This window comes from Tachysurus vachellii, chromosome 23 (genome assembly GCF_030014155.1).
Source record: "Tachysurus vachellii isolate PV-2020 chromosome 23, HZAU_Pvac_v1, whole genome shotgun sequence".
Classification (NCBI taxonomy): domain Eukaryota; kingdom Metazoa; phylum Chordata; class Actinopteri; order Siluriformes; family Bagridae; genus Tachysurus; species Tachysurus vachellii.
Genome location: NC_083482.1, coordinates 8771733 through 8798432, shown reverse-complemented (window position 1 = coordinate 8798432; position 26700 = coordinate 8771733). Strand labels below are relative to the sequence as shown.

Here is a 26700-nt window from a genome sequence, read left to right as displayed (position 1 = left end):
GTCTTTTAACATTGTCTAAAGACCCACATCTTCTTGAAATACTTTAACAAATAAGTTGTCTATGTGCTTTTCTTGACATATTATATCTGTTAACTTGCTATATTTTTGGACTGATGGTATTCTCAGGTATTAATTTAGAGAGACCTCAAAGCACTGTAAGCAGCATTGGATAAAAGCATCTGCCAGATGCAGTAAAGGTACATGTAAATGTTGGTGTATGCTGTGGTTGTGTTGTAGCAAAGATGTAAAAGGCAGTGTTGAAACCTGTGGGAATTTTGCAGAAGCTCTGTAGATGAAGTTTGAGAATTTTGGAATTGGTTTCACAGTGATGAGGGAACTGTGGTGGGGCACTGAGGGATGTGGTGCAGACATTGTTGATGGCACATGGGAGTGGGGTTGAGACCAAACTGGGCTTGGGAAGGGCTTCAGATGATGCAGGGATTGGGTTAGAAATTGCACCTGTGGATAGGGAGACAGATTGATAAGGTAATGTAGGTTGGGTTGGAAATGGTTTTAGGGTATCTGGGGATTGGTCTATGAATATGGGATGGTCAGGGATAAAGCAGATTGTTTCTGATTACAACAAGACAGGGTTGGGGTGGACAGGGTTGGGATCTCTGCAGAGATGGATGGGCATGCAGTAGTGAATGGGAATGGATTTACGTTCTAGCACAGCTTTCTAGTTTGCATTATTCTTTCAGATCAGTGCATTGCTGTTCTTTTGCATTTTGTTCTATTAGTAACTGTGCTACAAAAATGGATATAAAAATATGAATACCTAGCCATACCCTAGATTTCCCAGGCCCAGTGAGGAAACGGGGCAGCAAGCAGATGGTTGTGCCACTATATTTTATGTCATAGCTCCCTGTAGACACTGTACCTGACAGAGTACTTAACCCAGCATGTGTTCTCTTACGGCACTAGAGCCGCACTGTCCTCTTTCTCCTTAACTATCTGACTCCCCCTTTCCATTTCTTTTCTATACTGATGCTGTGTTTCCTGTGTCCTTTCTTTCTCTTCTTCCTTTCACAGCTTGATGGCCTCTAGGCGGTACTACTTTGAAATTTTACACAAGCAGGATGACAAGGGCTCAGACCATGTTGAAGTTGGGGTAAGTTTTGCAGTGCAAAACTGACATAAGTCTGGTTTGGACCCAAAAAGATTAACCCTGGCTTAGCTTAATAATGCTTCCAGGGCTAATCCAGATGTAGGAACATAGTTTGATAAATCACTAGCTTGGGCTTCCTGGGCTCCAAGGACAGGTTGATTTCATGTTCTGGGTATTAGTTTTTAATTTGTAGGTTCAAGAATCAAAAAAATCTAATCCTTCTCCTTATTGACGTTTACTTGGTTTGGAGGCTGTGTTTAGTATTAAACGGTGATGAGACTCACCTTGATGCTGGGTCTTAAGCACAAGGTACATGTTCCTAATCCCACCTCCTGCATGACTACTGATAATTACTAGGCATATTATGTTTGTTCAGAAGCAAAACAGGGTCATGTCCTGTTTCTTTTTTTAACTAATTCCGTATAAAACATACCGTACCAAAATTTGAGTTTATATTCAAACCAATGACTATTCACTTACGGCACAGACATGTGCCAACATTTAAAATAAATATCACCAAATTGCTGTATAATCTAAACCTACAATAAACCCATTGTTTCTTCTGGACAACTTTTTTTTTTTTTTTTTGCCTTATTGGAACACAAATTTCATGGTAATTTGTGTAACTTTCATCTGATTTGTGATGTCCCAAATACTTGGCGGTGTTACATCAGGAGTTCACTTACTGAGTGTGCCAAAAAGTGCCAAGATCAGATCAAATTTCAGCTACAGATGGACAGTTTATTACTTTGAACGAAGACATGTAGCTTTTGTTGATATCATCGCTATTTTGTTTATATAAATGCATCTACAGCACTAGGGGCCTAAACAAACAAGTTACTTTGCATGAATAGGTGACAGAGAATCATTTCAGATTCAGAACATATAAATACATGGAAACACAGTATCTCTAATTTTAGCACAACTTGCAGTTGTCTTGTTATTAAACATTCATTCATTCATCTTCTACCACTTATCCGAACTACCTCGGGTCACGGGGAGCCTGTGCCTATCTCAGGCGTCATTGGGCATCAAGGCAGGATACACCCTGGACGGAGTGCCAACCCATCACAGGGCACACACACACACTCATTCACTCACGCAATCACACACTAGGGACAATTTTTCCAGAGATGCCAATCAACCTACCATGCATGTCTTTGGACCAGGGGAGGAAACCGGAGTACCCGGAGGAAACCCCCGAGGCACGGGGAGAACATGCAAACTCCACACACACAAGGCGGAGGTGGGAATCGAACCCCGACCCTGGAGGTGTGAGGCGAACGTGCTAACCACTAAGCCACCGTGCCCCCCTGTTATTAAACATATAAAGATAAAATAAAGTCGCTAAGCAGACTCGATTTAATATCTTCTACATTTGATTTTATATCTCACTGTGTTACATGATAATGTCATTTTATTTTGTTTACCTTTGTATTGATACACATAAATAGCATGCTAACTACCCATACGTCTTACTTGATGTTAGCGACCACTGTTTCCAGGTCTCCAAAACATGGCAGTGAGAAGCACACTTAATCTTTTCTTGAACTAGCTAATGAATTTATGATATGTTCCCCAAAAATTCAATGTTACATCACTGTAATACTCTTGTGAGTCTTCTGCATCTTAATATAATATTTATCACCACAAGCTGTGAAATAACCAGGATGAATGGTTTATGAACCACTCAGCTTCTTCTGTCTTTATCCTATAATAGCATCATTTCGTTGTCTCCTTCTCCCTCCATTTCTATCCAATGTGCCTTCTTTGTCTAGGTCTGTCCCTGTTTTTTCTGTCATTTTGGAAATGCATTATGTAAAGCAAAGCCTAAACCAGTGACAAGTTGCAGAATGGAGGCAATGTAGGGTCTGAATAAAAAAAAAGAAAAAAAAAGAAAAAATTCAGCAGCCGGTTTTTGATTTAAAGCTACAAAATGCTACAAAAAGTAATGGCCTTAGCTGAAAATGCTGCTCCTTGCCAGTACCAAAAATGTCAGTGAATACACATTTACAGTGGACATGTTTATAGAAATAAGGCCTCATGAATTCGCTATGCATGCTTTATAATAAATCTTGCTCTTGGTATAATAAAAGTGTTTATTGATACTGACACTGCGTATTTGATTTTAAATAGCATGATTATGGTCAGCATAACAACATACCTATGTGCTTTTACGAGGGAGTTTGACCGAGAGTGAACATTGGAATGGAATGAAAACTGTAATGAAATTACCACATAAAAAATCGGAGGAGAGGAGATGGAATTGTACCCATAACAAACAAATAGAAGATAAGGATTTATATGACTGATATCTACATACAGTAATGTATTCATGAAATCCAAAATAAACACCTAATTACATATTCATGAAAGTTCCCAGTCTACAGAGAATGGTAGCATTATTATAACACTGGGAAATGTTTCGAAGACAAAATGAATCCCATCATCAAGTATATGCATGGTTGTCTTCATTAAAAATAGTAAAAGAATTCTATAGCTCATATAGCATGTTTGTAGTGTAACGTAATTAAATATTCTATATATTATAGTAAATATGCTATGTTCATATATCAAATATAATCTTGTGAAGTGAAACAATTGTGCATAGTTTTTATAAAATTGTACAATTCTTAACAAAACCTGATTTTATTGCTTATACTAAACTTATTTAAAACAAGTTTCTTTATTACTAGATTGAATAATGTAGAGTGAGGATGATCAATTCATGCAGTATTAACTAAAAAACAGTTAATAGTGAAATCTCACGAGGATGTTAGTGCCAAATGGAAGTATAGTACTGTGGAACTACAGTATAGTCATAAATTTAGACAATTAAAATGCAGACAGTAGAATAGTACAGTGGTAATGTAACTGTCGCAAAACAATAGCTTTGATGGTTTGATTCAGCTCAGGTCTGAGTCAAATCTACACTCGAATCATATCAGACTTTTAAAAACAAATTGTGTTAATGTTACTAAGTTCAATCACGTAGATGACGTACTGTACACCTTTGAAGTAAGTAAAGTCAACAAGCTTTGTTTCTTCAGTATAGAAGGTTTTCCACTAAAGTTTCCTTAGATTTAGTGACATGAAAGTCCATAATTTTGCTATGTTTATTACTGAACCAATAAGAGATGCTATGACATTGTGACTTACAAGCTTTCCTCCATACAGCAGTTTACTGACTAATGGAAAGAGAAAAAAAATTAATGTCCTTTTATAGTGTTTTTTTTTGCTGGATTTTAAAGACGCCTAAAAAATAGGAGAGAGATAAGCACATAACTGAAGTATATAGATTGAAAGGACATGAGGGTGTGTAACGGTTGAAGTGATCAGCCTTCCTCCTGCTGTTCATGTTTCCCCAGGTACCCATCAGGTAGAAAAGAGCTCATCTGTATACACACGGCTCACTTAAGCACTCTGCAATAGTCTGTCTTTGATGAATTATTAATCATAAAGTAAAACACAGCCTGTGCTCTTCTCTCTGAGTGTTTCTCAAACACAGTACAAGTGTGACAGCATTAAGTCAAAGCTGTAGTGAATTAGTTACAGTCAGTGACCTCAGACTCCAGTTTCAAGGGCTTTGTAATGCAATTATAAAAGTGAACATTCTTTAAATAAACTAGCTTGTTGGGGGGACAATTAATAAAACAGTATATGACTGATTGGTATCCAGTTTTGTGTTTTGTTAGGGTCTTGTTTTGTACCTGCAACCCAATTAGGTGGTCCAGGACAGAGGATATCAGGGAAATATCAGGAGATGGGGCTTTACATGAGGAGAGCTGGACAGGGCTGTAAAAGTGCAACAACCCATCAGAGGGATTGGTTTCTGCTTCACTGTGTGAAAAGGAACAGGATGAGCACTGCCAGAGCCCTACAAAATGACCTCTAGCAAGCTACTGGTGTGCAGGTTTCTGAACAAACTGTCATAACAGTTATGTGAGGGTAACAGGAGGGCCCGACATCCTCTACTGGGACCTGTGCACCATGCAGCTTGATTGGCGTTTGCCAGAGAGCACCAGAATTGGCACATTCTCTACAGTTATGATAGCAGCACTTAGCTCATGTGGCAGAAATGAAAGAGTCTAGAGAGGCTGGAACATTCTGCTGCCTGCAACATCATTTAGTATGACCAGTATGGCAGAGTGTCAATGATGGTCTGGGGAGGAAAATCCTTTGAGAGCCACACAAACCTCCACGTGCTAGCAAACAGTACCTTTACTGCTGTTAGGTACCAGAATGAAATCCTTGGAGCTATTGTCATAACTTAAGCTGGTGCACGATGCCCTAGGTTCCTCCTGGAGTATGACAGTGCCTGGGCTCATGTGGCCAGAATGTGAAGACAGTTTCTGGATGACAAAGGCATTGATGCCTTTGATTGGCCCTGATGATCCCAAGACGTTCACTCTGGGACATCAAGTAGCACCACAGATCTCCAGGAGCTCACTGATGCCCTGATCCAGCCACCTCATCAGGAGCATGCCCAGATGTTGTTAGGAGTGCATACAGGCATGTGGGAGCCAGAAACACTATTGACTTACATTAAGAGCTGCTGTGATGAAATTCCTGCCATTTTATTTTTTTAATTTTGCCTTAATTTTCAGTGTGATTTATAACCCAGCCTTCAGTGGGTTGATGATTTTGGTTTTCAGTGACCACTGTCACATCATTTTGTTCTCAACAAATTACACAATGTTTATAAGTAAAGGGTTTCAACTTTATTTCATTTATTATGATCCAATGTGTGATTTAAGATTTCCCATTTTTTCGAACACTGTATGTCTGTTTTGAGAGTTCGTGACTTCAAATCACTTAACTAAATCAAATCAAATCGAATTTTATTTGTCACATACACATACATACAGAGTACGACATGCAGTGAAATGCTTTTTGCATCTGTCCGGTATTCAGACATAAGGAATGCAATTTGGGATAAAAAATATAACCAAAAGGAGGTAGATAAATAAAAAAGTATAAACTATATAAAAAGAAACTATATAAAATATGAAAATATAAGTGAAAAATAATGTATATACATATACATAAATATATATAAATGCGTATGGTTTTTAATTATTGTCCTTAAAGTGTCCATGTGCAGTATGGTGTGTATAAAGTGTATAAAGTGGTACTGTGCTGTGCAAGTCCAGAGTTAAAGTGACAGTCCAGAGTTAAAGTGACAGTCCAGAGTTAAAGTGTCAGTGCAAAAAAACTCAAAAATAAAATAGTGAACAACTGCCGATAGCCTTCTGAGCAGCTCAGAGAAACTCAGGTTATTTGCTTCCCACAGAGAATAAACAACACCGAGATGATCCTCACAAAATGTCTGTAGGACCCCAGCTCTCAGAACAAATTATTCACTTTCTCTAGTAAGGAAAAAGGCTAAACGCTGTGGCACATGCACCTCAGAGTTCAGAGCAAAAAGCAAAGCTAGAAGTGTTTCTGCTTTAGGTCTATTTTGTCTCCATTAAAAATTGTCGATGCCTTGTAGGGGTTGGTTCAAAGACATGTGGCATGAATAAATTCATAAAGTTTCACTGTCAGAGGAGAATTTGGAGCCTTTCTCTACAAGTACGTTAATCATCGGGGGCTTTACTTGAACTCTCTGTCTCTTGCCAAAAATATATTCAAAAAAATTTTTTTTTTTAAGAAAGAAAGCCCTTAATTAGGCATGGTGAACAAGGGAAATCATTTATTCATCAAAGTCCTGAATTAGTAGTGCAGCATGTGAATATATCTTTTTTTTTTTTTTTTACATGGCATCCACCAACAGTAGCTACTGAATTCTTATGGAAAATGTTCCTGTTTCTTTTACCATGAATGTTTGTGTTCTGTGTGTTTGTCATTCATGTCAGTGGTTCTGCAGCTCATATTTGAAACGATTGTCAGGTCTTTTGTTGGTCAACAACTTATATAATTCACGTCTAAAGTAACATCACCAGAATTTATTTGGTAGGATCTATCTAGTGAGCTTCATTAGGACAATTGCAGGTGTTCAACATAATAACATAATATTAGAACTTGTCTGAAGCCACTTCATTCAGAAAGAGTGTGAGAGAGAGAGATTGAGAGAGAGAGACCCAGGAAAGCAGCGAATGATGAAATGAGACTGTTGCTGAAGCAATGCATGCAGAGACAAGAAAGCACACATGCTGTGCATGCTGTGGATTGGCATATTTGTAGGCTTCCTACCAGCGTTCCGATTTGTCCGATATTATTTGAAACAATCAAGATTACAATAAGTAGTCTTTAGGCTCCTCTCCTATCTTTCCTTTAATACACTAACTCTATCCATCCCTGATGTCTCAGGGTATTATTTATGACACCAGTTTGAGATTCTTTTTCTCTAATTTGCATTAGTTTTTTCTTTCTTAAACCCATTACCTGTTCCAGACCCATTACCTTTTTAAGGGATATCCTACTGTAAGTTACACACTTCTTAATACTGAACCACTTCTTATAACAGCTCAACATACAATAGCGTGAATTCAGGACTTCACCTACACGTATGGTGTAACATCTGATGACGCAATAACATCACCATTGTCTGTTGTTACACCATACGTGTGCAAAATTTGCGATAGTTAGACAACTTAGCACTACAGTATATGCAGATTTGTATCAGTATGTGTATCCCAGATCCTGCCATTGTGCAGTAGTAGCACATCATCGTTTCCCGAAAGGCACAACTGACCTTGAAATGTATAGGCAGAAGTGTGGAGGGAATACTGAATATACCGAACCATATGGGGGTGAAAGTGCATGCATATGTCTGTGTAGTGGAGCGATAAACAACACTGTTATACCATTTGAATATGTAGTAGCTTTTATTCAGCATTTCTTCATTTGAAATAAATGATAGTTATTTATGAGTTATTGTTTGCTATGTTTTTTTTATAGCATGGTTGTTATTTTAACTATGGGAACACTTTTTTATTACATATCTATTTGACCACAGTTACACTATGGTATCCTATGTTGACTATGGTTGTTATTGACATCACCATGGTTTACAGTGGTAAGTTTCTTCTCACTAGATTTCTATTATAAAGTGCAATAAGAAAAACCTGGACACCTTATGCAAGGACCTGATTTGCTACAAAAAGCTCCAACTATAACACAACAGGGACAAGATAGATAGACACAGACAAATAAATCATGGACTAAGACTGAACAGGTGAATGCAAAAAGGCAACAAACCAATAACAGAATAGGCCAGAGACAGAACTAGAGCAAAACTGGTGCTTGTCACCTTTGTGACTATGACACTAAAGGGAAATATTTATATCTATCTTGATATCTATATGATGGAAATTTGGATTAAAATTGTATATAGTAGGAAGTGCCATAGTTTTGGCCTCTATGAGAGCCATGAAGTGCTTCTGATGATGGCTGAATGTTTGCATTATCTTTGCATATATTCAACCATCATCAAGAAACACTTTATCCTGGTGAGTCTCGCAGAGGATTTAAATCATATCCCAGGAACCCTGGAAATTAGATGGGAATACATGGCATTATGCATACACACGTATTTATATTTGCACCTACTAGCAATTTAGCATAGCCAGTCCAAATATCTAGCAAGTTTTATAGTATTTAGGTTAAAGTCCTAAAACCATTGAGTGTGTGACGAGCGAAGCGTTAACAGTTTGTAAGACTATCTTTACTTATTTTTTCACTTCTTTTTCAGTAGTCTCATTATATCACATCCATTACAATGCATTAAAGGAAGCGTAATACTAATAGAAATGTTAAAGACGTTTGTCTGAGTAAGAGTGTGTCTGTTTCTGTATGTGTATGTGAAGGCTACATCTTGTGGCAGTGTAATTAGAGTTTTTTGTTCTGGTAAATGACCTGTCTTGTGCAATCACGGCAGGGCTAAGAAGATGTGATGTAGTAATTGCATGTCCTCTTTAGAAGAATTGCAGCCTGTCTATCCAACAGCTATTTTAAAGTGGCAGAGCCATCGCTGATCACCTCATGGACTTAAGCAATAATGGACCCCAGACATTTCTGTCTTCTCATCAGCTTCTCCTACTTTCCTTTTCTCTTTCAGTGGAGACCCTTTCTGCCTGGCTTGAAGTATGATGTCATAGACTCAGCCTACATCTCCTTGTATACGGGTAATTACATCTTCATTTTTCAAATGGAGCCACAGACGCTGAGATATATCAGTGCCTTAGCTGTGTTCTAAATGCCATACTTGTATGACATATTCCACCAAAAACTGTATACTATACTCACTGGTATATGCAGTAGCTAAATAGAAAGAAATTGTCATGTAACTATTTGTCATTCAAATGCACTTCTGGAGGGATTTACTTCAAAATGTCAGTATTCCTTCATTTTTTTTATAATGCTGTGATTCATGATATGGTGACATTTTGTGGCTAAAGTCAGGATTATACAATAAGGGCAGCATAAGAAGGCTTTATGTCAGTCAGGAACTACGTTATCTTTAATTTTGAAATAGATGTGCAATGTAAATGAAGTGTCAAAGCTAACACAAAGAGAATTAGTAATAACCCTGGAACTTTTTGTATTCCAGTAGTAGCTTTCCATCCTGCAAGTAGATGAAATCTTTACAAACATCCCACCAGCTCAGGCTGTACATTATACATCTCATTATACATGCCATTATTTTGATATGGTGACATCCATAGTAATAGGGATAACAAAAAAAGGAAAGAAAAGAATCATGATGAAGCATGGTGTTGATAGCATCATGTTGTGAAGCTTTGACTCAACATCAACCAGGACTGGGAAAGTGGTCAGGGTAATGCTGCAAGAAAATCAGTTCCAGATTGGTTACAAGAGATATGTAGATGGCCAAAGCAACACTGTAGTGGTTCAATTCTAAGAACCTGAATGTGTTAGAATATCCTAGTCAAAGAGCAGAACTCTGACTGATGGAAAATCCAGGATGCGGATATGCAAAGCTCCTAGAGACATATCCCAAAAGACTTGTCACTGAAGCCAATGGAGCCATAGTCCAAAAAGTATGCTACCAATGTTTATTTATATCTGTCTGAAAGTTATTCATAACTACCAATTTAATCAAACCATATCTCCCAATTAAAAATATCACATTTGTTTCTGTTTTCTGTTATACTTCCAACACAATTCCAACACAATCTAAATAACAAAACAGGGGATTTTACATATTCACAGTAGCAAAACAAATGCTAATTTACGTTCTGTATTAATTTTTCCCCCAGAGTTGAGATTTTTTTTTTTTTGAGATTTTCAGAGTTGAGAAGTTCAGATTCAAAAAAATAAATCCTAAATAAATTCAATTTAATTAATAAATAAATTAAATTCTCTAAACAAATCTTTCTGTGGAGAAATTCAACTCACAAAAATCAATGAGACAAACAATGTCATGATTTGAATCTCTAATTTCATAGCACCTGCAATCACTTTCAATGGTAATCACCCAGTTGGGTTGCTTTCATGTCCTTCCACTTTCTCTTATCTGCATTCACACATGTTTGCACCCACAGCCCCTTATATTAGCCTCCATTGGCAAGGAAAGGGACATTCATTCACACATGCTTTTACCACGAAGTGTGTCTGCCCACGTTATAGCTTTTGCTTCATTTATAAATTTTTAGGCTAAAGCGCTTTTTCCTTTTAATCCTTGCTATAGTTAACAAGCTGAGGGAGAGAGGGACGTACATTAGAGAACACAGCCTGGCCGCCCCCGTTCACCCAGAGAATACAGTGCAAAGTATAATACGCTGTCCCAATCATTAATCACCCAGACTACTCTGTCAGAGAGGAACACACAGAAAACCCACACACATTTAAACACACACACACTTGCAAACTTGAGCCAATCGATGCAACTAATTAAAGTGTGTTTCACCACTGGCCAGTCAAACAGACACTTGTGAGAGTTCACATAAAGCTGCAAGATAAAACTTAATGAAGAGATAGCACACACACACACACATACACACACTCACTCAAACAGCTGGGTGTGCATATATGTGTGTGAGCAGTTAATATGCTGAGAGTGATACATACGGCTACTGCATTATGTACTATAGTGCTGTCAGCTGTCAAACATCACGGAAATGTCTAGGTCTCTTTCTCTGTCTCTTTATCTTCTTCATTTACAATTCCAGTATACAGTACAAGATCACAAACACACAGACACACACAAAACATACAGTCCACATCTGATCAATATGTCTAATTAAAGTGTGTTTTCATTACTGCCCAGTCAGACAGACACTTGTGAAAGTAGTGTTAGCAGAAAAAATACTTTATAAATGAGTGTGTGTGTGTGTGTGTGTGTGTCCCATAGTGCTATAGGCACTCATGCTGTGGAGTTCAGTGAGGGAAACACTTTTTTTTTATAACACAACAACAAAATTGGCATCAAAATGAGAATGCAATTAATAGACAAAAATGTAAAACAAATAAAATACCAAAGAAAATGTGTGAAATTTACAATATCAGGTTTTCCCCAATGAAAACCAAATATAATTAGTGTATTTTAGTAAATTCTTTATATTTGTATGTTATAAAGTATTGTGTGTATTTAGCAATGTATAGCACTGTGTCAGGTGGCTGAGATGAATGCGGATGCAGGTGAAATATTTTATTACAAAATCTGGTAGACAGATTATAAAGCAAAGGTATAATCAGAAATAAACAGAATGCCAGTTGATTAAAAAATAGACATGATATGAAGCAGTATCCAATATGAAGCAATAACAAGACCTGGGTAATCAGACACAATGAACAAGACCTGGCACATAAGATAGATAAATTGAACATTACATGACTCCAGGTGTATGGAACCAGTAATTGGGTGACTGGGAATGTGACAGTAAGTGTGGGAGCTGGGAACTGGAGTACACAGTGGACATGTTTGTGTGGGAACTGGAGTTTGACACCGATTCCAACCTTGTCATGACACACTGATATAATTCTAAAGCAGAAAAATCTCTCACACACACATAGCTGTGCAACTTTTCACTACTATACATTAACTCCCAGCATCATGTGTAGCGAAACCAGTTTCACTATGATACACAGGCAGTAAAAAATCCTAAAAACCCCAAAACTTAACTGAATTACTGAAAATGCAGTTATCATGTTTCTGACTTTCTATGCTCAAGTGAAGTCTCTTTTGATCTGATTGTGTTAATTCCCATATGATATATGAAATTTGGTCCATTGATCACACAGAGTGCTTGCTCATATCCTCCCTCATTTTTCTTTTTCTCCTCATTGCTGTCTTATTGCCTGTATCACCACTCTGTTATTATCTCACATTGCAAGACTGAGAAAGTTTTTCTCAGTTTTTCTCCTGGATGTGCAGTGTTTCTAATGACTTCTTTGGTTAATGATTGGCCTGTGATTTCTCTTAGCATTTCCTTAATTCCAGTCCTTGGATGCACTCAAAAATATTAGCCCATACTTGCGTACTGTGTCTGCCTTTATATACAGTATTACATTTATCTGCACGACAAGACATGATAGATCCTGACAGTTTGTAGTAAGTGCAGTATTATGGTTGCCTTTCTCCCAGTTCTTGCTTGAGTTGATCTCAGTGACCTACACTGTCATCTTTCATCCCCCAAGCTGTTGCTCATGTGTGTGACGTTGACTGCATGACCCTTTTCTCACTTTTCTCTCTCGTTCTCTCTCACCTCAGACGAGTCCAGTCTGAAGATGAACAGTGTGAAACACATCCCTCAGAGCTTGGCCAGCTACACACACACTCTGCAGGAGGTCCACAGTTCACACACACATGCTGCAGACATGCTCAGACCAGACCCACGCGACACATTCTACAAGAGTGGGTACTCTTGTGTTTGTGTGTGTGTGTGTGTGTGTGTGTGTGTGTGTGTGTGTGTGTGTGTGTGTGTGTGTGTGTGTGATTGTGTGTGTAGATTTTTTTGAAAAATGTTTTTTAAATAATCAAATTATGTCAAATATACCTTAGCAAGCCAATTAGTAATATTGTTATACTGTCTATACTGCAGCTAGTTAATTTCAGGCTTTTGTTTATATTTTGTCTGGTTTAAACTTACATATACTTCAAATCCAGACAAAACAGAGCAGTTCAATGTAGAAACCATACAAAATGAAATTAAGTTTTACAGAATCATGCTGTCAATCATTTTGAATTAAAAGTATATTTCTGTAAAAACTTCAGTTCGTTGTTCTGTATAAAAATGATTTATGGAGAATTACTTCATAATTTAATTTCTGGTAGTTGTACATCAGGTTGTTAAAGAGGGATATTTTAATGGGAAATGTGTTACTTGGCTTCAGTTTCAGTATGATGCTAATTGTGTGTAATTGTTAGCATCTGATCTGTCCTTCAGATCTATGGCTATAGCCCCAATCTTGTATTTTCAAAGAAAACATTTTCAGAAGTCTTTCAGAGCTAAATCCGGGAAAAAATTGTCTCCTATCTTAAATATTCAGACTTTGAGGTCTACATACTACATCTTTTGTTTGTTTTCTGAGTAAAGGATGCATTTCTGTAGTAGGTATAGTCAAAAGGGTAACAATATTCTGTGGCCATTGTAGTAGTCTGTAGGTATCAGACTCCAGTGTTCTGTATGCAGAAGGAAGGACAATCTATCGACTCCATTATGTCAGAACCAAAGCTGGCCGTTTCAAAATCTTTCGTTGATCACAGCATGTTCTGGGACGAAACTGTCTTCATGTTCTGGGCTGTCGTGGTGGCACGATGTGGTCCCCAGAGCATCCAGTGTATCTTCTTCTGCTTTTATTCTTGCTGCTGCAACATGGTGAAAGCACTCAGTTGCTTTCCATTGCTCTTTGCAGTCACATCTGCTTCATTCTTCAATGCAGCCATGAAGCACCAGAGCACCATTTGTAGACTTCCTGTGGACCTAAAGAGGCCATGTGTCTTGCGGTTATACATTCAATCATGGCCATGAGTAAAATGTTAGAACTATCATCACCCATCAGCACTACCTTTAACACACTCACTGAGACAGTGCTGGTTTTAAGAATAATACAATGCACCTCCTCAACTACTTCACAAGACACGAATGAAAAAGGCGATGCACTTCGCATAATTCTGGCCTATTTTAGATTGTAAGTGTGAGCTCACAGTCACAAGGTGACAACTTTGCTATTAGCTCTTCGCTAACACAACAAATGGATGAAAAACAAATTATACACTAAAAAAAGATTTAAGATAAAATGTTACATTTAGTAAACAACAAAATATTAGACGTTTATAAATAAAACACGATTTCAGTCTTGTTTCCTATAGGAACTACAATTATAATATTTAAATTTAGCCACTTTAAACTACTCTTAGTAGAATAGCAGTTATGGATCTGTTGTAAAACACCAGTGTGTTGGTTTGATTCTAAGCACAGGAGGAAGATCTGATTATTTTAGCTATTTTTTTAGCTATTTTAGCTCAGGTGTAAACTATTTTATTTTACTATGCTTTGATAATACAGTTGCAAATTATGTTGTATGTACAAAATAATTAATTGTGTTAATGATAGACAATTCAATCATGTGGAACCGATTCACACATTAGAATGAAGTAATTTGTGAAAAAAAGCGGTTTGTCTTTATCTTTATTATGTCTAACACTTTAACATCTGAATTCCTGAAACTGGATTGTATGATTGTAAGGTCCTCAGTGATTTCAGCATTATCACACTGTTTGTTGGCAGTAAATGACACATTGATGTTGAATATTACTGAAAACTGATTATTTGAACTGGTTCTGTTATTAATGAATGAGAAATTGAAAGTGTTTATTAGGATTCAGATATTTGGACTCTGTTGTATACCTGTATGAGTGTTTGTGATCACTGTTGACAAGCAGGTAACCTTTCTATATGACAGGTTGCACACTGTCCTTGCTGAATTTTTATTTCTGTTTCATCAGTGGACACACTGTGTCTTATGCATGATGGTTTGCTTTGGTGCTGATTTACATGATCATGACTGCAAGTCTGCATACTAACTCTAGCAGTCTGAGTCAGATTTATTTTAACCTGTAGATGATGGAGCCTATACACTGAGATTATCTGTGTCTGACTACATACTAATCCAGGCTTGGCTGTGGGATATGGCTTCGTGCATGCGTGTATAATTAATACAGTATAATTATAATACTTTATCATGTTTGTACTGATTTCACTTTCATCTTTCTGTACTAATTATTATTGTGTCTTGAGTCACCTTTTTTTAAGGTAAAACCAAAACTAAAGTTTTAGAATGCACCTGATTGCCCTTATTCAGCCCTTACAGTATGACAAAAGCACATGGATTGATGAATGACATCAAAACAGGTGGCACTTTGAATGCAAACTAAAAATGTATTTGTTTTATCTGAATGGAATAAGGCTGCCATTCACTAGTTCCTTATTTCCCTTTCATTTGCATATGCAACCCTCAGACACACACTGTGAATCATTTACATGAAACATGCTTTAATTTATGGAGCTGTTGCAATAGGTAAAAGGAATAAAGGAAAATCATGCAGCAGGCTAAACAAGATTCAATGAAGATTGTCAGAAGTTGCAGGCAGGTTGATGTAATAGCAAGCATGTCTATTAAATTCCACATCAGCAGGCAGATTTGTAATCGGAAAATCGGTCAAATCGATCAAACGAACAGAACAGCGCAGCAAAACCGGATCAAAAATGGACAACCTAAAGAACATGTTAAATCAGGAAATCTATTAGGGAATAAGGCTCAGAGTTGAAAAAAAGAGAGTTTTTTTTCAGAGTTTCTACAAATAAAAAGACAGTTATGCTACTTTAGCTTAGGTTTTCCATCACCTGTAGTTATATAAGTGTTATAGAGTTGGTTAAAAAAAATTATATTTAAAGAAAAACAAATCTCCACACTTCTTAGAAAGCTCTGTATGGTGCTCTTTACATACAAATGAAGCTTTTTCTAAACTGAATGATTAATTAATGAATAAATTAATTGAAACATATTTGTCAAAATTGATTAATTCCCTGTTGACAATAAACCTCATTATATTGTTAGGATGATAATGGGTATTCTAAAATTTACACACAGATATAAGTGCTGATTTTACGATAAGAAAATGAAGATTTGATGAATAAAAGCCAGTGTGTGTAAAATCTTATTTTCTGGCACCATGTGCTCATGTCGGAGTGCAAAAAAAGATGACAGAAGAAAGACATTGATTAAAAACCTTTTCTTATTTCTGATTCAAACCTTTTAGCATGTTTATTTCACTGATTTACACCCAGGTTATAATATTCTCAAGATAATTGCCCTTATTTTTCAATTAAATTGTGCAGAAACGAGCAGTGATTTGAGTGCAAGACATGACGTACAGTATGAAGTATGAACAAGTCTGCGTCTGATACATGAAGCGGTCATTTGAGCGCAATGATGAATCAGATTTTGCTGCATGGGCTTCAGCTCCCACCCACTAGTCCTGTATTTGCATGTTATATGTTTATATTTACATAAATTACACTGTTGTTGCGATAGTGAGGCAAATATAAGGAGAGCATTCAGCAGGCTAACCAGATTTGAGGAGGGAAAGACGTTTAAAATGGAAAATCAAAAGATAACATTTCAGTAAATATAACATAAGTGCTTTTGTATGAGATGTAGTGCACTGGTTTCTAGAAAGCTGGAAGTTTCTAGATGTTTCTGGTATGCAAATACAGATAATAGTCAACTGAAGGACTAACGAGCTGATACAAATCCATGTCTCATCATTCTGATTAACACTTACAAACTACACATGGATGCTAAACCCTATCATCTATATTCAAATTTAAGAGATTCCTGTATGTACAAATGTAATTATCAAAATTATTCACAAATGATCTATTTATTATAACCAACTTACCTGAATATACTGATACTAATTCTGATCCATTAGATTTTATTTATTTATTTATTTATTTATTTATTTATTTATTTATTTATTTATTTATTTTTATTTTTTTAATATTATATTTAATATTAACATATTTACACTGTTGAATTTACTCCAAAACTGCTGATGGTACATATTTGCATACAAACATTATGAAAATGTGTTCTTCTTTAACCTTTATATTTAATACTTAAACTAAAACTAGATTGTTTTCCTGTCTTCATATATAAAGGATGTAGGTGATGTTGATCCAGATTACAGTTCAATTAGTTTAAATGACACTTTTTTCTGAAAACACCAGCAATTCAGTAAAACCGTATATTCATGAATTACTTAAATAAAGCTTTGCTATAACAATTTGTAGCATTGTTACAGCAGTGTGCAGCAGCTGAGCATGCTGTATTTAACATTAGGGTTTACTGAATTAACTTTAATATATTTTATCCTGTCTTAGTTCCCATGATGGATCAGTCCAGGTTGGAGAAGGTGCTGCCATCTTGTGTTTACTCTCCAACTTATGTAGTGAGAGATTTCCCCATCGCACGCTACCAGGGTCTGCAGTTTGTGAGTAAATCTGACGCGCCATATGAGCTGGAGTTATTTCAAATATTCTATATGTTCTGATGCAGATTTTTGTTACAGTCAGAAAACACTGCCCCCATTGGACATTATTAATGTTACAAACAAGGTTTTTTCCCCCTAATCATTCTTTTAGGTGTATCTGTCCTACGTCTATCCAAACGATTTCACCAGACTCACACATATGGAAAGAGAGAACAAATGCTTCTACAGGGAATCTCCAGTGTACCTGGAAAAGTATGGCTGACCATTTAACAGATTCATTACATCGTATTATATTACTTTTAACATCGTCTTTAAGTTGTGACTGATATTAAAAAGTTTCACCTTGTACTCTGTCTAAACAGGTTTGGCTTTTATAAATACATGAAGATGGATGAAGAGAATGACGACAGGCCTCTTTTCTTTCCAAATCCTGATGGTGTGTTGTGACATACTATGAAGAGAGCATTTAACAGTTGGCTTTTTTTGGTATAGACAAATCTCAGCATTGTCAGAGACGAGGATATCACAGCTGTGTTTGTGATAATTGCTAAAAAAAAAAAAAAAAGGGTGATTGTGCTTATGTGCTAAAGTGTGTTAGTAAGATGGCAGAAAGGCAGTACTGATGCTGCATCAAGATTGATGTCCTATTAGTTAAGGCGTGTCTTGGCTCTTTCAGTGTCCTGTACAATTTACAGATCAATGAACTTTGTCTCATGACCCTCAAGCATTCCCTTTTCTTATTTTGCTTCAGATTTTCTAGAAGAAGAAGAGATTGTAGATCTAGAGGAAGACTTAATCAATTCAAACCACAATCCAGTTCGGAAGACAAGTAACACCAGCCTGTCTGATCAGCTCTCAAGTTTTACATTTAGCACAATCTCTAATAAGGACCAAACAGGCAGAGACTCAAAAGGTCATGTTTCAACCCAAGAACGAGCATACTCACATTTCAAACCGAAAAAAGCCAGAAGAAGGATTAAAGGAGAGGACCATGGGAGAGATGATGGCTACTATAAACATACTGTACAAGAAGATAAACAGAGAAGGACAGAAAAAGACAGGAAGCTGAATCAGCATAGAAGCATTATAGAGGCAGACTCTGAGGCTCTCACAGACCACAGAGAGAATATAGAAGATGGAGACGATGCTACAGTGCAAATACATATACAGCGTTCTTTAAAGTGGGTTCGACTAAGCCCTGTGCAGCAAAGCATCAAGCTCGCTCCTCTAAGGCTTACCAAAACTTCCCTAAAGAATTCCCAGCGATCTCCACTATACATGCTGGCGAGTCACATTCTGAGCAAACCTGAGTCTCAAGAGAAAGAGGTTAAGTCAAGCAAAATCTACAGCACTAAACCTCATCCACCAAAAAGTACTCCGAAGCCGCCGGTGGAGATCTTCCCTGGGGTCTTTTTGTATCAAACCGCAAGTGGCAAAAAGCTTGTGGATTTTAGTTCGAGGTGGAAGTTCATGAAAAGGCATGATTCCTGGCCAACTTTAGACCATAAATCACCTATACAACAACTGAGGCAAAGCTCCTTACTCTCATCTACTGGTCAACAAGTGAAAGATTTTGCATCATCCTCCATAACATCAACCATAACAGACCTTCCTTCGTCAAGCACAGATCTTACAGGGACGAACTCATCTGATAAAAGACAACCTGTGGAGATCAGGATCACCAAAGCTTCAGAGATGGTGAAGGAGTCGCAGCAGACGGAGGGTGCCGAGCTTAATGATAACGCTACTTCTGAATACAGCTACGAGGATGACGAGCCACGAACTGGATGGACTGAGGAGGCCATTAACTGGCAGCGTACATTCAGCGTAAACCCGGTGGACTTTGAGCTGCTCAGGTCGGACTGGAACGACCTGAGGTGCAACGTGTCTGGAAATCTGCAGCTGGCCGAGAGCGAGGCACTGGAGGTGATCTCGCAGTATGTAGAACGGATAAACAAGTGCAACGGAGGGTGAGTGTACCTCATTTTGTGCATTTGTGTTGTTAGCACTGGAAATACTACTAGCAATAGAATTGTTTATAAATTTGTTTCTGTTGGACACATTCAATGCAGAAAAAATAGGTTAGATGATAATACAATCTCCGTTACACAAATGCAAGCAGAAATTTGTTTTATAAATATTCAAAAGCAGGCTCTCTTAGCAGGGCATCTAATACAGCATTACTGTAATGAGAGGCGCAATCATACTGTATCTCCTGACGCCTTCACAAAAATTGTGCAGGCCCTGCTGCTCAGTGCTGACTCCTTAGTTTTACGCTTTCCCTCCTACTTATCTTTTTCTCTTATGTATCTCTCCCTTTTCCTCTCTTTGTCTTTTTCATTTTGTCTTCTTCTGTCTCACAGTTTCAGACTAGCTTAGATGATCTTTATTGTCCCAGTCACAGGGGAAATGTACTATACATAAATATAACTGAATATTAAAACCTTTACTTTTAGAAATGTAGATATTTTTCTTTCCTAAAAAAGCAGTATATGTTAAAAGGTTTTTAGACATTCCAGGTGCTTTGAATAGGTGATGACTTTAGTCCAGTTACAATTTTAATCACTTTCCTGTACATTTTTATTTAAATATATTATGAACATTCAGGGGGGCACGGTGGCTTAGTGGTTAGCACGTTCGCCTCACACCTCCAGGGTTGGGGGTTCGATTCCGCCTCCGCCTTGTGTGTGTGGAGTTTGCATGTTCTCCCCGTGCCTCGGGGGTTTCCTCCGGGTACTCCGGTTTCCTCCCCCGGTCCAAAGACATGCATGGTAGGTTGATTGGCATCTCTGTAAAAGTGTCCGTAGTGTGTGATTGCGTGAGTGAATGAGAGTGTGTGTGCCCTGTGATGGGTTGGCACTCCGTCCAGGGTGTATCCTGCCTTGATGCCCGATGACGCCTGAGATAGGCACAGGCTCCCCGTGACCCGAGGTAGTTCGGATAAGCGGTAAAAGATGAATGAATGAACATTCAGTTACATTCACACCACCAGCAACAACAACAATGTAGTAATAATAATAAGAAGAAGAAGAGGAAGAAGAAGAAGAAGAAGAAAAAGAAGAAGAAGAAGAAATATTATTTAGTGTCCTGGCACTGTATTGTGATTCTCTACAGTGAACCTTTTTCATGAACATGCTACAGTATATGAAGGAAGCTTTCTATTATGCTTTTACATATTTCTGAAAACTGAATGCTAAATCTCTCTCTCTCTCTCTCTCTCTCTCTCTCTCTCTCTTCTCCTTAGGATTTACTCCCTCCTCTGTATTGTGAATGTTGAGAAACGCAGAGATCCAGCACGGGGAAGTCGTTATTTAGTGGAGCTGGAGCTGATGGAGTCAGGGGAAAGAGTGGTACGCCTGTCCGAGTACATCTACTTCCTTCACCAGCGCAGCCGCCATGAAGAAATCATAGAGAGCAGGGAAGTCACCACTCCTTCTGTGCCCGCTGTGCCCTCTAAATCACCAACCAGCAGCAGCTCCAGTTCACAATCTCGGCCCTCAACATCTTGGAGAGGACACTGGCCAAAGCCGCTGCTCTGTCAGCCTATCATGCTACAGTGGAGGCATGACGTCATGGTGCACATTGTGGTGCCAGGTACAGAAGCTGAAAGTTCTTAGCCCTGCAATTAGGAACTTTTCCTTTCATAGTGTGATATTGATCATTCCGACTGGGGCTTCACATGCCTTCAAATTTTCTTGCCAGTCACACTGCATGAGACATGGCTGTCTACAGTGAGGTTTACAAAAGAATCATTTAATCACAAATGTCAGGATTTCACTTTCTGTTTTTTTTTTTTATACAGTTACCTAGCAACCAAGATGGGAGAATTAATCAACAGCAGACGTGACATTATTTTCAGTCGGACAGTACTTTGTCTCACTTTGTCATAATTGGTCAGCACTCCACATCTGCTGCTTTTAATTTGAATGAAATTCAATCCAGGACAAAATTATTCATCGTGTCACAAATCAGGTTCTCTCTCCTCGCCATCCCGTAATCCCTGGCACATTTTTGTGATACGAATAGACCACAAAATATCTGTGGTTGTATTCAGAGTGCGTTTACGGAAAAATGTTTAAAATATCAGTCAAATGGATGTGTTTGTGGTATATGGGTCAAGAGGCTATCATGCTTAACTTACTGTTCTGTGTTTTTTAGATATAATTTTGATTATTTCCTGAAATTGTTGGCAAGTAAAGAGCTATTTAGAAAGAGCTCTATGTTTAAAATGTAGGACTTTATGAAGATTAACATTTGTTAAACGATTGAATTGGCTCACCTATAAATTGGGCTAGTTTGACTAAAAATCACAAGCTAGAAGTGCTGCCAAGATGGACATCAGGTTGCTGCCAAGAAAAACTCACCAGTAATCAGTTCATCCAAGATGGTGTCCTGGGATCTCTGAACTGGATGTACAGGCTCTACAGGATTCTGTTCCTTCCAAACAAATAATACATAAAACATACAAATATTAATATTGTTAAACCGGTTACTTTCATAATGAGATTAATTTGGCATTGTTGTTGTGAAGTGTAGCATAGCGTGACCTGACTGCTCTGTCTTTGACAGTGAAGAACCAGGCACGCTGGGTTCAGCAATTCATCTCTGACATGGAGCTCCTGCACCAAGAGACTAAAGATGAGAACTTTAGCATCATCATTGTGGACTTTGAGAGTGAAGACATGGATGTGGAACAGGCCCTGAGGGAGAGCACAGTGCCCAGGTGAGCTCCTGCTTAATCTGTCCTACTTGCATCAACATCAACCTCCACTCAAACCAGCCAACCATACTGTTGTTTATGTTTGCAAGACCCTTTTATTATTGAGAGTTCTGCTTTCATATTGTGTGTGTGTGTGTGTGTGTGTGTGTGACTGCAGGTACGAATATCTGCGACGTGAAGGAAACTTTGAGAGATCTTCTGGACTACAGATGGGGGTGGACACCATAGCAGTAAGCACACATGATACAGACTACACTTCCTTTTCGAATCTATGTGATCTTACCGTAAACGTTTGTAGATGTCACATTTCTGTATCCTCCTTAGGACAGCCACAGTATCGTTTTCCTGTGTGATCTTCATATTCACTTCCCCATGAGCATCCTGGAGAGCATCAGGAAGCACTGTGTGGAGGGCAGACTTGCCTTCGCCCCCATCGTCATGAGGCTGGACTGTGGGAGCTCACCGCTGGAGCCAGACGGTACCTATGCATCTGTGTACAAACTCTCAACGTCGTTTTTATTATTAAAATGTTTTCTCAGAAAATAAATATTTGCTTTGTGCTAGTGCTTTGTTTAGGTGAGTAGACAGGGAGTGGAGAGAGAATCTGAATTAAAAGAGGTTTCTGTTCAACTTTGGCATTACTGAGCATTGATTTACAAACTAGCATGTTACTGGGCTCATTACATCTTCTTGTGAATAATTTTGGATATAATTATCTTTAGTCTAAGGGGCTTGATTGCTTTTTGTGTGTTCAAAGATTGAAATATTCTTTCTGAATTAGTCTGCTAGCGAAAATTAATCATAGATATTATTTAGTCAATTGATTCACTTTGATTAAGTTGTTAACTTTCTGATTCTTATCTAGCCAGCTAGTTATCTACCTGGTTAAATGTGCCTAATTAATCTTTAAAAATCACCGCTGAATAATTTTCATAATGTAAGATAAAATATTTTGCTAAGCTAAAATATTTTGCTAATAAACTGTTTGCTAACATACAATAGTTTGCTTACATAAAATAGCTTGCTAATAAAATGTGTTTGCTAGGAGTAGTTTTCTGACATAACATAGTTTGCTAACTTGCTAGTTAGGTTGTTTCTGAATAGTTGTCAGACCAGACTAATCTATCATCTTTGCTCTGCAAAAAAAAAAACAACAACAAGTAAAGAGATTTGTTTGTGTAGCCAACCCAAGGGCCACTCCACACAGGAAGAGGGTTTACTGATGTGGGCTGAATAAGTAGCCTAGACCATAATCATCATCTTTCTTACTTTTAGCTAAGAAAACAGTTTCCATTACAATCCGATTAGACAAGAATCTAATCGTATTTTAAGTAAAGCATATATAATAATAATGAGGATGATAATGATGATGATAATGATGATGATGATTCTCTTTACTCCACTATATTTTACAAAATGTCTATTAAATTGCATTAGATTCTATTTTTTATTATGTGAGTGTGTCCATAGTTAATTTGTTGTTGGTTCTGTTCGTTGTTGCGAAGAAGGATGGGGAAAACTATTTCACTGCATTGCATCACATGTATATAATATATTATACTGTATATGTGACAGTTAAACATCCTTGAACCTAAAATAACATCAATGTGTTGTTAGGTGAGAGATTCTTCAGCATGCTTGATGCTTGTTCTTCTTCCCTTCATTTGCAGGTTACTGGGAGGTCAATGGCTTTGGCCTGTTTGGGATTTATAAATCAGATTTTGATAAGATTGGAGGCATGAACACTGAAGAATTTAAGGACCGTTGGGGAGGAGAGGACTGGGAGTTCTTGGACAGGTGAGAAATATTTGAACAATGTTTTATTCCTTTACATGATCAAACTCAACCCTGTACAGGAGTTCTACATGTTAAATGTTTTGAATATGTAACCTGAATGTCTTTATGCTTGGCTTTTAACTCAGCACTCATCAGCTGATCTGACCTTAACATTAGACTCCAGCAAAGAACAAAACTACACAGTGAATCTTTACAGAGACAGAACAACATGTGAATGTGAATATCATATAGCAATCAAATACATTCACATGAGGTCTTACACAACTACTCACCGGTTATAGAAAATATCATGAGAGTCTAAAATGCTTAAGTGCCTGACATTTAAAGCGCTGTGTGGTTTAGCTCTGATGTATTTCCCTGGTCTGCTTGTTAATCCTAAGGATCACTCAGAGCTCTGTTTTTTGTTTTGTTTTGTTTGTTTGTTTTTTTACCAACATAAAAATTGTTGAATAAAACATTAGAAAGAGTCCAGAATTATGTATGCATCTTTAAAGCTACATTAAAAATTGCTGTTTAGAAATGTAATTCTCTCTTATTGTGTACCGTAAATAGATTTATGTAATTTTATAAAGGGGGTGTTGTGGCTCAGTGGATAGTACATTCGCCAGGATTGGGGGTTTGATTTCCAGTGTGTGCAAAGTTTGTATGGTCTTCCTGTGTTTTGGAGGGTTTCTCGTAGTACTTCTCTTTCCTATCCGGCTAAATTGTGTATCACTAAATTATCTGTAAGAAGTGTGTGTGTGTGTGTGTGTGTGAGTGTGTGTGTGTGTGTGCGTGTGTGTGAGAGAGAGAGAGAGAGAGAGAGATATAGAGAGGGAGAGAGAGAGATTGTGGCCTGTGATGAGTCGGTACCCCGTCCAACATGTCCATCGCCTTGTGCCTGTAGTTTCCTGCTTCCCTAACTCTTGCTTTTAGCAACCTAAAGATTCTCCACAAGGGGGAGCTGGTTAGAACTGCTCCACTCACATTTTCCCTGTATTTAGAAATTCTTTTTTTATTCCATTTGTAAATAATAAAATGTCCACAATAAGGAACATCTTGAATTGTCTGACTTTTAAATGTTTGTAATCTACTATAAAAGATCTATAGTGTTTTCTCCTTTCTGTGTCTGCTCTTAGGGTTCTGCAGAATGGCTTAGAGGTTGAGAGACTCAGACTTCGGAACTTTTACCACTACTACCACTCCAAGCGTGGCATGTGGAACACTCCTATAAAGAAACCGAGTCAAGGCTAGCCAGCTGGGACACTGTGGTCACCTGAGGTTAATCAGATGGAGCAGGTTTGAGCCCTTCGAGCTTTCCAGAAGCTGCCTGAAGAGTTCCAAAGCACAGCCTGTCAGCCTTAAATGCAGTCAGTTAACACAGATGTCATATGGTGGAATTGAGAGTCGTGGCATAGAAGAATTTGGATGAAAAGGTTAAATAGCATGCACTTTTGTAGTTTCTGAGAATAACTATAAAAAGTGCCAACCATACAGTAGAAGCACACAGAAGAACTTACTGACGGTCTGGACATTATGAACATTATATGTAATTTGGAGGAGTGAGAGTGCTCAGGTAATATGATGTTAGTATGATGTTTTCATTAATAAGTTAATGTATTTAAATTATTTAAAAGAAATGGTGCTTACTAACAGAGACTGTATTTTATCTTCAGAAATGGTGTCAACTAAAATGGTGTCCAGCCTATCATACTGGATCTCTCTCTCTCTCTCTCTCTCTCTCTCTCTCTCTCTCTCTCTCTCTCTCTCTCTCTCTCTCTCTGTATTTCTTTATCTGTCACCCCTCAGAATGAGTAACTGGTTTTCCATAGCACACAGATAATGTTTGTTATGTAGAGGTGCCAAAATGCTGCGCTGCTGCCCTGAATTAGTTCAAATTGTATAATTACTTTCCATTTCAACTTATGGAGGATGTATAAAAAGGCAAACAGTAACAACATAATGGTCACTGATGCCATGTTTAAAGGATAATTTCTGTGAAATTGTATGTAGAGTATGTAAAGGATGTCAATTTATTTCCTATTCTTTTATTTTCTTGTTTTCAAGAATAAATGGAGGAGTAACTCGATTTTGTTTGTAGTGATGCAGCATCTCTCCACAAGAAAGCATCTCCAGCATTGCTAAACCTTATTCTTTTATTAATCTCTTTTATATTTTTATTTTGTTTAATTATTTATTAAAAAAACAACTATTAATAAGTCAAAGCAGAATAATTACAATAAACGGAAAATGAAATGGAAAATAAATCATTTTAATCCATGGTATCGTACTCCTGTATTTTTCGGCCACATGTGCACAAACATTATGATCCACAGTGGAATCTTACAGCTCATATTCCATCATATTATCTGCAGTTTAATGAGAACTTTGAAGTCTTTCATTCTTCTGCATGCATTAAACTGCAGTTGTCTTTGTCAATTAATTTTCAGAAAATATAATTCCTCCTCTAGCTAGCTTGCAAAACAAAGTGCTCCATAATGTGTAATGCAAACCTACAGGACAGAACATATTAAAATGTACATTTATTATGATCAGCAGTGTTCAGGTGGAAAATAAAACTTGTTTGTCTAGCCTGCCCTTAAATTACTTATGATGAAAATGTATATTTAC

General features: G+C 37.5%; 1 protein-coding gene across 1 annotated transcript in view; it reads left to right on the top strand.

The window, feature by feature from the left end:
* Positions 1–25947, top strand: part of b4galnt4b (beta-1,4-N-acetyl-galactosaminyl transferase 4b) — a 96786-nt gene extending 70839 nt beyond the window's left edge. The window contains exons 10-22 of the mRNA XM_060859294.1: positions 1033–1111; positions 9171–9237; positions 12786–12929; positions 17464–17573; positions 17725–17825; positions 17936–18009; positions 18325–19543; positions 20818–21167; positions 22143–22296; positions 22451–22523; positions 22618–22771; positions 23964–24090; positions 25209–25947. Of these exons, the coding sequence (XP_060715277.1) occupies positions 1033–1111; positions 9171–9237; positions 12786–12929; positions 17464–17573; positions 17725–17825; positions 17936–18009; positions 18325–19543; positions 20818–21167; positions 22143–22296; positions 22451–22523; positions 22618–22771; positions 23964–24090; positions 25209–25323 (2767 nt within the window). The 3' untranslated portion in view covers positions 25324–25947. The remainder of the gene's footprint in view (positions 1–1032; positions 1112–9170; positions 9238–12785; positions 12930–17463; positions 17574–17724; positions 17826–17935; positions 18010–18324; positions 19544–20817; positions 21168–22142; positions 22297–22450; positions 22524–22617; positions 22772–23963; positions 24091–25208) is intronic.
* The last annotated feature ends 753 nt before the right edge of the window (positions 25948–26700 follow it).